This window comes from Centruroides sculpturatus, unplaced genomic scaffold, assembly GCF_000671375.1.
Source record: "Centruroides sculpturatus isolate CEXI.00-Female unplaced genomic scaffold, Cexi_2.0 scaffold2334, whole genome shotgun sequence".
Classification (NCBI taxonomy): domain Eukaryota; kingdom Metazoa; phylum Arthropoda; class Arachnida; order Scorpiones; family Buthidae; genus Centruroides; species Centruroides sculpturatus.
In genome coordinates, this window is record NW_019386423.1 from 2,694 (window position 1) to 15,693 (window position 13,000).

At 28.9% G+C, this 13,000-nt stretch overlaps 1 protein-coding gene across 1 annotated transcript in view; it reads left to right on the plus strand.

The window, feature by feature from the left end:
- Positions 1-791: 791 nt before the first annotated feature.
- LOC111614923 (dnaJ homolog subfamily C member 13-like) overlaps positions 792-13,000 on the plus strand; it is a gene marked incomplete at its 5' end in the record, with an annotated part of 40,075 nt that continues 27,866 nt past the window's right edge. Inside the window, 5 exons of the mRNA XM_023356295.1 lie at positions 792-938; positions 3,743-3,784; positions 7,141-7,341; positions 7,421-7,563; positions 12,041-12,104. Of these exons, the coding sequence (XP_023212063.1) occupies positions 792-938; positions 3,743-3,784; positions 7,141-7,341; positions 7,421-7,563; positions 12,041-12,104 (597 nt within the window). The remainder of the gene's footprint in view (positions 939-3,742; positions 3,785-7,140; positions 7,342-7,420; positions 7,564-12,040; positions 12,105-13,000) is intronic.

The window sequence follows — 13,000 nt, forward strand, 5'->3', positions numbered from 1 at the left end:
ACATGCAGAAAATGTGTCTTTTGTGAAAAGTGTTGTATCTTTGAGTATGCATTTTCTGTAGTTTTTAGTATTATGACCTGATCCTGTATGGCAATCATGAATCCTTTCATCTCTCCAAAGAGGCATCCCGGAGCTAACCAGCTATTTGACGCTGTTTTGTTAACAAAATCCTGGGCCAGGTCGTAAGGATGTCTGCCATGGAGTGCCTTTTGAGCCCATGATTTTTTCTCCTTCCTTCTTTTTTTTCTTATTTTGGTTGATATGGAGATGCTAGCCATGTAGGCTCTTCCCACGATTGCTTTAATCTTTCTATGACAGATTTAGAATGATGTTTATGCTTAGTAAGTGTTGTTGTTTTCATTTGGAATTGTTCAAGATCTGTGTGAGTCCAATGTATAACTCCAAAAAAATAAGTGAGTACTGTGACGACATATGTGTTTATTGCTTTAACATCATCTTATTTCATCAGTGAATGAAATACAAGCATAATAAACACAACAACTGTGATAAAAATATATAAATAAAATTTGAGATTAATAGAATATGTAAAGTTCACGTCACACCTTTCACGTTGTGGCGGCACACCGGTTGCGGAACACTGTTTTAGATAATATCAATAAGGGTACATTTTATGTGCAAATAAAAGAAAACATATCTAATTTTTTAAAGGTTTATTAATAAACAATAATATAAATTTAGTTTTTACTTCATGATTTAATGTTTGAAATCTTATTAACTTAAAATGAAAATAATTGTTACATGATAATTAAAACATTATTTTATTTTTATAGTGGCCTTATAATGAATTTATTAGTATAGCACCTAATCTAAAAGGTCAAATAAGTAATGAATTTTTAATAACAATGAAAAAAGGAAAAAAGACAGATACTATGCGCTTTTCGTCTGATCACCGTCCAGATATTTTGACAGAGGCCTTGGTAAATATGACATCAAATATTAAAGTATTCATTAATTTTTTAACTTTAACTTAATAAAATTAATATTTCAGTTATAGTTTTATTAATTAATGTTGTACTTTTAAAATAGATTTTGCCTTAGCATATTCTATATATAAATTTTACTTCCAATTTTACTTCCAGTTTGTCCATACTTGAATATGAACTACATTTATATTTTACATAATTTAGAAGCTTATTTAATATAGATTAACCTTATTGCATCTGTTTTACTGTTAAATTTCATTTAAAATAATCAGAAGCAAAATTATGTCCAATTTTGCTTTTGCTGTAGTGACACTTTCCTACTATATACACCCACAACTACCATAAATGATCAGCCTAAATTTGGATATAATAATTATAAATGAATATGGCACTAGAGTTAGGTGCCATCTCATATTAAAAGTAATAATTATAATATTTAATTAATTAATTTAGATAAACTGGAAGAAAAGAATCTGCCCGAAGCAGGACTCGAACCCACTACCCACTTACTATGAATTGTCAGTTACGCTACCTGGACCTTCGGTCCAATCTCCTCTTTCAGTATATATAAGTTTAAGATATAACCATCGATGGTTATTACAGTGCCAACTGGGGAAGCATTCGTGCCCTTGGTCAGAAACATCCACTCAAGGCACTCAGTTGGCCATCCCAACTCTGGCAAAGTATAGATATACAAATATACACACCAATCAAAACCTGATATTATGCAAATATACACCCACAACTGCTGTAAATGATCGGGCTAAATTTGGATATAATGATTATAAATTAGAAATGAATTTATGAGATGGTACCTAATGCCTTACTCTAGTGCCAAATTCATTTCTAATTTGGTACTAGAGTTGGGTGTTAGGTGCACTAAGTTTAATTAATTAGTAATAACAGTTTTTGTAGATAGCCTTCTTTAATTCTTCTATTTTTTAACAAGATGAAACACTTTGGATTTATATATAAAAAGCCATATTTTAATTAATGCAAAATACTTTTAATTGTCAGATTTCAAAATATTAGATTGTGAAGGTGAAATTTATACATTTTGATTTTTTAGAAATGGCTGAAAAAAAATTCTAGAACATCCAATGTGTATATAAATAGAATAACTAAATTGTATTTCATTATATTTAATTTGAAATAGACACATCAGCAATGTCTGACAATATGAAACTTTTGAAATAACACATTTGCATGCTGTGTTCTATCACTTCAAAAATGGCCACAATACAATGAAAGTTCATAATCTCATCTGCAAGGCTTTCGGTGAGTACACTGTCAATGGACAGACTTTCTACAATTGAAGAAATTCAAGGATGTAGATTTTTGGCTTCAAGATGAACTCCATTCAGGCAGTGATTTCACAATTGATGATGACATTCTTCTACAACTGATAGATGATAATCCATGGTTGACCACCAGAGAATTAGCAAACTTGAATACAGTAGAGCGTCATTTATCCGAAAGTCGGTTATTCGAAAGCATTCCAGTCGGCAAATTTAAATTTCCACTAGTGCTGTGGTGCTGCAATCTTTGGCTATATCTTGGGCTACTCTAATAATTTTTTTTTGTTGGTGTGTGTTTTTAGCTGTCAGCACTGGCACTTTTGTGTGGTGTTTTTCTGAGGATTGTGTGTTGTGTTAAATCGAATGTTTTTGATACTAGATCATCTTCTAAAGTATATATTTTTTGGTTTTTATATTTTTCAATATATTTATTTTGTTTGTAAGAAATAAAGAAATCATTTTTAACGATACAATAGCCATGATTATTATTTTAAAAAGTATATTTTAGGCTTAACATCGACAAAAATTCAATGCGAAGTGACATGCAATGGAGAAAAATTTTAACACAGGATAGGTTAATATATTTTTTCGTACACAATCGATCATCTGAAAAATAAGTTATCCGAACAACTTCAGTCCCCAATTGATTCGGATAAACGACACTTTACTGTATTCTCATAAAAATTGACAGTCTGATACCACCAAGACAATGTGTCATCACATAAAGCAAAAATAATCGAGAAGGTGGCCAGTCTGGGTTGGGAAGGTCTGCATTATCCAACTTACAGCCCAGACTTAGTGTCAACTTATTATCTGTTTTGCATCCTTCAGAACCATTTTGCTAATACGGTTATGACAATGACAATATCCGTGTGAGAACAATGCTTGAGATTTTCTTCAAAGAAAAACCCTGGTCATTTTAGCCTCACAAGATTGAAAGTTTGCAGCAAAGTGGCAAGATGTGATTGATGTTGGTGATTACCTATCAGGCTGAAGTGTAATCTTTGTTGAGTTAATTGTCAATACATTGTTTTTTCAAAAAATCTGAATTTTACCTTTACAACCCAATGATTTATACAATTTGAAAATAAAACAAAATGAGAAATTTTTTTTGAAGAATTAAATCCTTTTTCAGAAATTTTGCATGAAGACATTTGAAATGAAATAAAAGTAAAATTTCTGTTTTAAGAATCAAATCTTCCTTTAAAAATTATATTCTATAAATTTAAAAAGAAATTGTGAAAATACCTATTGCTAACTAAATTTGATTTCTTAAATATAAATGTAGTGTTTTGTTTTGTTAACTTTTTCTAAAGTCTTTTGTTTTAAGAAATTTTATATTAAAAAAAAAAAACAGGTCTTAAAATTTATTTATAAATTTAGATATGTTTATTTCTTTAATTTTTGATATTAACAGAATAAAACTGATTTTTTTGGATATTATCACTTAAGAAATTTTTTTTATATAGATTAAATTATATAAATTTTTTATTTTCACAGAAATTTAGACATCAATTTGCAGAACCTCCATCCACAATTCTTGTAAGTTCAGTTTTTTATACAAAGTAATAGTATTAGAAATTTTACAATAGCTTTAATATAAATGAATCCAATAATATCTAAATATATTTACATAACCCTGATATGTTTTTTTTATTAAAAGAGAAATTGGATGTTATACATTGAAATATTGTGTTGATTGATAAATTAACATATCATACAATGCTATTTTACTTTTGTTATGAGACTCATTTTTAAAAGTGAGCAGTTTTGCAGCAGTATTTTTCTATTTGAATGGATTGTTTAGTTTTGCTTTGTATAATTTTAAAATAAGAGCATCTAAAGAAAAATAAGTGTATATTAATAGCTTGCATATTATCAAAGAGAAGATTTCTTTCTAAATTGAAATTACAGCTTTTAAATTATTTATTTCAGTAAATTTCTGATGATTTAAGAACTTTCTAAGATTGTTTTAATTCAATGAAAGTTTATAATTTTTATTTTAGATTACTCTTAAATATAATTTTTCTATATTTTTATTCATATAATTAAAATTATTAAAAGTTGAAAATCATCTAATTAACTTTATCCATATATATGGACAAAGTCAATTAGATGATTTTCAACTTTTAATAATTTATATTATTATAAATATAAATTTATATTATTATAAATAATATATAATTTATTAAATTAAAACATGCAGTTGAAATACTTGATTTTAGACTTGTTTGTATTTTTTTTAATACAGTGGTGCCTCGTATAACGTACTTAATCCGTTCCAAGTGCACATCCGTTAAGTGAAAAGTCCATTAAACGAAATGCATTTTCCCATAGAAATACATGTTAAAACATATAATTTGTTTTGTAGCATAAAATAATCATACTGTACCATAAAAAAAATGAAAATGGAGCAGTCACCAATTATGCCGGGTAGTGAGATGTTATGAGGAGGAGGTGGAGGAACACTTTATTCACACATTCATACAGATAGACTTTTTACACATTGCAGCAGGTCTCTTTTTATTGTTTTTTAATCGGAGTCAGATTCAGGAAAGGCTACCGGGACTTGCAGGGTCAACTCCTCTTGTTCCATCCTTTGTTTATTGCCTGCTGGCTTCTTAAAAAACACGTCCAAGGTGGTCTGTTTCTCTCTCTTTTTCAACACCTGTCGGAAATGACTGGCAAGGGTGTCATTGTAGAGATCATTGATCCTGTTGGCCTCAGCTCTGTTTGGGTAATGAGTGTTGGTAAACTCCTGAACCTCTCCCCATTTGACAAAGAAGTTTTTGTCAACTTTCACTCCTTCTAATGATTTCTTGCATTGTTTCAATTGAAATCACCTTTCTGTTTTTTTTAGAAGCCATGATTTGCACAACACTTGAATAAATGTAAATACCCTGTGCTGAGGTGATGTACGTAATAAACAAGGGAGCAAGCCGAATCCCAATAGGAGCTCTGTACTACAGATATACTAATAATATATTCTAATAATACTAATATATTATAAAAATAGCAGATTGTCATGGCAATGGCAAAAGAGTGGAAACATCATTTGCACTTGTTTGCAGAAAGTTTGTTGTTCGCCTCCCGTAACTACCGAATGGAAAGTCTGTTGTTCGCAACCAGTTCATTGCTCGAGTCACGTAACAGCCAAACAGAAAGTCCATTGTTTGCAGCGTCCATTATTTGAGGCGTATTTTATACGAGGCACCACTGTATATTTAATTTTAATAGTTTTTTTTAATAGAACAAATATGAAAAAAGATTTAAACAAGTTTCAATATCTAAATTATTAAAAATATTTTTTCTGTTAGTGTGTGATAGTAAAAAAACTTTCAATGAGTTGCATAACTTCCCAAACTGTTACAAGATTTTATTTTAAAAATTACTTTTATATTACTGATAAAATTAATAAAATTGTGAGAGACATCATCTGTTATGAGGTTTTGTTATAAAAGTATTTTTATATTTTTAATTATTATTGAATGACAAAAAGCATAATTCTGAGGGTAGTGATGAGTCTTATAAAAAATTGTAAATGCTAATAATGAACAACATTTTCATTAAGTCCAACCCCTCGTGAGATATGACACATCACACCACATTATCTCCTCACTCCTTTGACCATTAACCAACAAAATTTATTAGCATCAATGTCCCTTATATACAAGTTACCATGCCAAATTTTGTTTTTTCATCTGTAATACGTTAACCACCATTCGACATGCCTGCAGTCATATTAATTAAGGCCATACAGAGCTATCCGACTGCTCGACGTTGCTATAAGAAATGTAGTTTCACTCAAGGTTAAATTATCCTAGCTTTGTAAGATGTTGTTTTACATCCTAGTGGTGGCCTCTCACGGATATCTATAAAGTTGGCTCCAACCGTCAGCCATCGTATGGCCTCATGAAGTGGTTCGATGGCTTGCAGGCGTAGTGTTTTTTAATAAAAATCTATTTTATATCTGATAGTTTTTTTTTAATAGTAAATAGTTAAAAAAAAAGGGAAAAATATTGAAAACTAGTTTAATTAAAGTAAATAATATTATAAAACAAAAATCAAAGTATATAAGTGAAAAATAATATATATTTACAGAAAAAATCATGTGCAGTCCAAACAAATTGTAAAATACTTTTAACGCATAGATGTAAAAACTTTTAATTAGGTGAGCACATGTAATTACAGCGGGTTTGTAATATAAATAGCCCGTGGTCTTAGTCTTCAGTTCAAGGCCATACAACCGCCAGTCGTCATTCATATTTTTTTTTTATTTTCACTCTACTGACTATTATATAACAATCTTTCTATTTACATTATAATAAAATATTAAAAATTTTCTCATTGTGGCCGGTAAATATGCAAAATATCATATCATATATATATATATATATATTACAGGCAGCAGTTAACGTGTTAACCCATCTTGAGATACTAAATGAAATAGACACTAACACACACTCCACACACACACACAATTATTTTGTTTTTTTTTTTTTTTACTTTTTTGTATTCAGGAGGTCTCAAAATGTGGAGATTTGCAAAAAAAACTCTGATAATCAAAATTGATATAATTCCAATACTTTTCTTTGTTATATATACATAACACTTTTACTTTCCCAGCTGTTAATTAAATTTTTAGTAATTCGAATTTTTTAAAACTTAATTTGCATAAAAATAAATGTTGAAAGTTTGAACAAAATTATAAAAACATTCTGAAATCAAGATAGGAGAAATATGAATTCAAATAAGTCATCATGAATAAGCCAAATGTAAAACATTCCAATAAAAATAGAGCAGGAATAAGTCTGATAATTATCTTCAGTTTAATAATTTAAATTTTTTTTATGAGAATACAGATATCAATGTTACTATTGTCTCAATTTCATTTTTAGAGTTATAATGCATACAAGTATCATTGGTCAGATAACAGAATTCCAGTTGTTTTGGAGATTGGTCAAGCTGCTCTAGAACAAAAGGATTCAAAAACAGGAAAAGTGTTAGCATTTTATGATTATAAAGATATGGAAGGATTATATCCATTATCTGATATTCCTGGTGGCTTTTCTATAATGCATGGGGGTTTTGGTAGACAGGTAATTTTATATTTTTATATAACAATACATTGCTAGTTTTAAATTTTGTTGTTAAATATAAATATTTATTTCATTTCAGCATTTATTCATCACTGATAAGAGAGATGAATTACTAAAAAAAATTTCAGAATCCGCTTGGTGCTATGTTGGAATAAATATTAAAATTTTTAAAGAACAGATCTCATTTGAACAATATAGTGTCAAACGTTTGGGAAAATACAGGTATTTAGAAATATTTTGTTATATAATTTTTTTATGCATACATAAACAAAGTTAAAATACTACTGTGATCAAAAAGTATTGGCAATAGTTTATTTAATCTATGTGCATGTAAGAGGGCTGTTTTCATTTTTTTTTATCATTTGGTATGACTTTTGTTGATATCTAGCAGCAATCCAAATGTCATCGTCTGTTTTCATTTACAAATAAACACTTGTTTTGTGTAAAGAATTTTTGTGCCTGCAATTTTTCAAAATGTCTAGTGTAATTGAGCAAAGAGTGTGCATTAAACTTTGTCTTTGTAACAGAATTATTGCTACAAAAATGTTGGAAATGTTGCTAAAGGCTTTTGCAAATATTCTATCAGAAACATGAGTTTTTGAGTGGTACAAGATGTTCAAGGAAAGCAGAGAACACGTTAAAGACAAACCATGCTCTGGTAGAACATCCACTTTAACTGATGATGAACATGTCACTCTAGTCAGAGATTTGGTAATTATTGATGATAATTGTTTAACAATTAGGGACATTATTGAACATGTTACAGTATTATTTGGATCTTGCAAAGCAATTTTAAAAGATTTGGGTTTGCGATATGTTGCTTTCTGAATCATCCCGAAAATGTTAAATTTTTTCCAAAAGAAATGTGTTCAAGTGGCTGAGGAAATGCTTTCTCAAGGCAAATTATTCTTAAAATGCATTTTTATAGGTGTAGAATCAAAATGCATCGTGAAACATGGATCTACGCTTTTTACATCAAAACAGCTCAATAATCGAGTGAATGGCACTTGAAAGGTGAAGCAAGACTGAAAAGACTACATCAAAGTCAGTCAAAAATCAAGGTCATATTGACTAGTTTCTTCAATTGTCATGGTGTGCATCATGAATTCTTTCTAACTGGCCAAATTGTCAACAAAAAATGTTATCTGAGCAGTTTGCATCATTTGCATGAAACTATTCAAAGAACATGACCTGATTTATGCTGAGAAAATTTGTGAACTTTGCACAATGATAATGCACCTGCTCATGTGAATTTTTTCGACAAAACTTCAACAGTTTAAAAAATTCACCTGATATGGCACTGTGTGACATTTTCCTGTTTCCTTTACTAAAATTTTCACTTTGTGGTTACCATTTTGAATTGCTTGATGCCATAAAACAAAAATTCCTGCAAGTGCTGAAGGGGTTTCACAAAAATGACTTTAAAGCATGTTTCGAGGATTTGAAAAAAGTTGGTATACATGCATTGCAGAGGGAGGGGATTACTTTGAAGGGAACAAAATAAATTTTGATGAATAAATTCAAATCTTTCATCTTATTGAACCATTTTTGATATTTTTTTATCATGAGTATACTGTATAAAGGAAGGTTTAGCAATTAAATGTCTGAATTGAATCCATTGAGGCATGCAAAAAAAGCACATAGGAACAACATTCTTACATTTTTCTTTTTTTGTCTGACAGCTAACTAATATGTTTGTTTTTAAAGTCTTGCACATCAGTTTTTGAGAAGCAGAATGTACCAAATTTGATGAGGACATGGGAAGAAGGATTCCATGAAAAAAATTAGAGTTCCAAAAGTCACTGATAGGGGAATGTGGTGCTGCTACAGCCTATAGATTTAAGAATTTGCATAATGCACTAGTAAAAATCTTTAACGTTTAATTAGTGCAAATTCATGACAACATAGGCTGTTCAACATTGGTAATTCTAGCTATAAAGAGATGGTAAAACATCATAATGACATTCTGTTTATCATTTCTGCTGAACATGTATCTTACATTACCTCAGCATGTATTACTTGTGAAGTTATTTTACGTTCACCAGTTAAATGCAGCAGTCATGCTTCATGAGTTTAGAACTCATGAGAACTTGTGTAAAGGTCTGTTGTGTCAGTTAATACATTGAAATTGATGATTTAGAAGTTTGAAGAAACAGTTGCCAGCAGTGTAGCAGAAACAAAAGATCTGAATTAAGTTCATTTCACAATCATTTGGTTGATGCCTCAAACCATACCTACAATTGAGTCAACAATGATCCAGTTTGCTTGACTTGGTTCAGCCAATAGATGATGATCCAGTTTTTTCATATGATAAAGAGAAAAAATACAGAATGATAGTAAATGGTCAGACAAAATGTTGAAATCATTTACTAGGAATTTGTTTTACCACAAAGGTCTCCAACTTATGACACATATAGCATAGTTATCAAGTCTGCAAGGCTTATTTTCACTGACACATTTTATGAACATTTGAACTAGTTCAAAGTGAATAAACCTTTGAAGTATTAGTTAGAATTAATAGACATAACTGCAAATAATTTTTATCAAAATCTAATTAAAGAAGGGAGTTTGTTAAATTTTTACAAATCTCTGTCAGAAGAGAATTTTAAGTCTTAAGAAGTTTGTTCAGGATATTTTCTGTTTTTGCTTCTACTTACCTTTGCAAACAAACTTTTTTGAAAATGAAATATATAATATCAAACATCACTGTTCAACAAATACCTAAAGGAGATTTTAACATGGATGACACAAAAATTTTCCTTAGTTTGATGACATTCTTTTGGAAAAGCAATTACAAATTTTATTTTTATCTGTTGTGTTCAGAAATAAAAAACTCTTAATCTTCAACTATATATTCTGTATCTTGTCTGCTGACTTGTCTTTTACAGCTCACATGGCCCTTCTCAGAGTGCCCCTCTTCTGTCAGGTCAGTAAATGAGAATTAGATATAAAAATTTTGGATTGTTTGCTTAACAAATTGACTAAATAAAGCATTACTTTGGAAAAAGAACTAGTACTTGGAGCTTTGTGGCACATGATTTTATTATATCATTCATAATTAATTTAGCTATTGCAGAATTAATTTTTATCTTCCAAAATAAATTGATACTGAAAGGATAGTCATCTGAGGATGCAGATAGTATGAAATTTAGTATTACAAAGGAATTGGTAAATTAAACTTAGATTTGTAACATACTGTGAGACTAAAACTAAGTCCAAAAAACAAAAAGAGGTGTTACACAAAATTTGCAATATTTCAAGTACCAGGCCTTAACAAGAAAGAAATAAAACAATTGAAAAATGACATTTATGTAAGCAAAAAGCAAAAATCCACAACAATATTTATTAAGTTGAATAAATATATATATATATAACAATGATTATAAACAAGAAGTTAGTAATGAATATATATATATATACATACAGTATATATAACAAAATATTCAAAACAAGTCAAGATCAATTGTTACAAGAAAAAAACAGTCAATAAAAGAAATTCTCTTTTCCAACTCAGAACATACAATAAATTGCCACCATTACCAAATAAAAAGAAAGGAGTACATCTCTTACGAGTTAATTGTTTCACCAAAAGAATGCCAGAAAATTCAGTTTAAAAGGAAGGTTGCTTTCAGGAGATACATCACATGGTTGAATGGTTGTCATCTTTTATCTGCTTATAAGTTAATTCTACACTACCTTATTTACATATTGAAGTGTTACAGGATCAGTCACTTATGTAAATAAATATTCATTGGTCTTAATTTTGAATTTAGAATATTTTGGGGTTTCTTCGGAGTTTCTATCCTTAAAACATACAAACATCCCTGAAAAGAAAATAACAACTAAAAATAATGCCAAAAATATAAAATAACAATCTGACTTTGACTCTTTACAGATTAAAAAAAAATTTTTAACAGCCTCAGATGAGTACTAAAATATGAACCTTCGTAAAGATGATATTTTGGAGAATGTTAAAAAAGTTTTATTATTGTAACATAGTTTATTTTAAATTTTCAGTTCTGGAAATTGTTAAATTCTGTTTATTTTTCATTTTAATTTCATACAAATGTAAGAATTATCAGAAATATGAATAGAAAATATATTAAAAAAAATGAATTAACAAACTTCTATCTATATCATATCTAACAAGTTTTGATGAACAAATGCTTCTCTTATTTGCTAATGGTGGATACATCTCTTAATGATGACTTCAATGAATAAACATTCACTGAATAAAATAGATATGCAAATTTGAAACAGATAGTTGAAATATCTGTCTTGAGCTTACTGTTCTGGGGTACCCAGGATCAAAATTTTTGCAAGCAACCTCAGAAATTTTTCATAAGTGATTTGTTCTAGATATGTCAGGCCCTGTCTCTCATCACACCTGCTCTTTTCTGAGTGTGGAAAAAAGGCCCTCTTAGTGCCCAAAAAGTGGAAAGAGGCAAAAAATGAAAAAAGGGAAACTTTTATTTATCATTTATTAAATCGTCTATTTTATTTAGTCGTCATAACTAAATTTTAATATATTAGAAAGTGTGTCTTGAAAGTTTTTGTCAAATATGAAATCATCAGTAAGTATGATTTTGCTTTTAATATTGTGATATTAATAATTCTGATGTTAGAATGAATTTTATAAGTAAATTTATATAAATATTTTAGATATTAACTTAATTACATTACATAAATATTTTTTCAGTTCAGATGAAGCAATAACTTCAATTTGTGATTTTGTTGTACATAAAATATCATCTCGCCAAAATGTAAGTACTTTACCAATAAATAGAAAGTTTTTAGAAATATATTTTTCGTATTATCCATTAGAAGTTCACCTATTTTATAGTTTACTTTATGTAAAATTTTTGAATAATTACAGAATGTTTTTCTATAAGAAATTAGTATAGTGATTAAACCTGGCATATTGAAAAACAGTTTTTGTATATATTATTTTAAAAATACTTTTGATTGGTAAATTGATACTAAGTAATAGTAATATTTTTTAATCTATATGCTTTGACAGTGTAATAACATAGATCTGTAACAGACATGTTGTTGAAAGTTTTCTCTCTTTCTTAGTAATTTTAACACATTCCAAAATAATACATTTTTGTGTTGTTTATGTAATTTTCAAAAAACCCTATATTGTGTTTTTCAATGTTTTTTAGATAATTTAAAAATTATCATACTACTTCTAAACAATTTTTTTTTTCTTGGAGACATTGTATATGGAAAATAAGATGGGAAGTCATTTTGTATTTTTCTTAAAAGGTTTTATTAATTACTTAGAATAATAGCCTGAACTATCAGTGCATTCAGAAAGTAAGTATTGTAATATGTTTTAATTCACACCTGCTGACTTCCCTCATTTATTGTCAAGTCACAGATGCCATTACAAGAACATTAGAACATTTTTATGTATTTTCCTGTGTGTTTAAAGGGTTCAAGGTGATTTAGTGAGTTGCTGACTTTAAAACATATATATATTTTTAATGCAAGAAATGTGAAACCTGTGAATCTATCAGATTTGTAGGTTTTATAGTCAAAATGACATGAATGATTGAATGATAAGGAAATGGGTCAAGCTTGCTGCTCAAGTTTAAGCCCTTCACCTTGTCATTTAGCTGGAAAGAACTGGAACATCTTCCCTGAAGTCTAGATT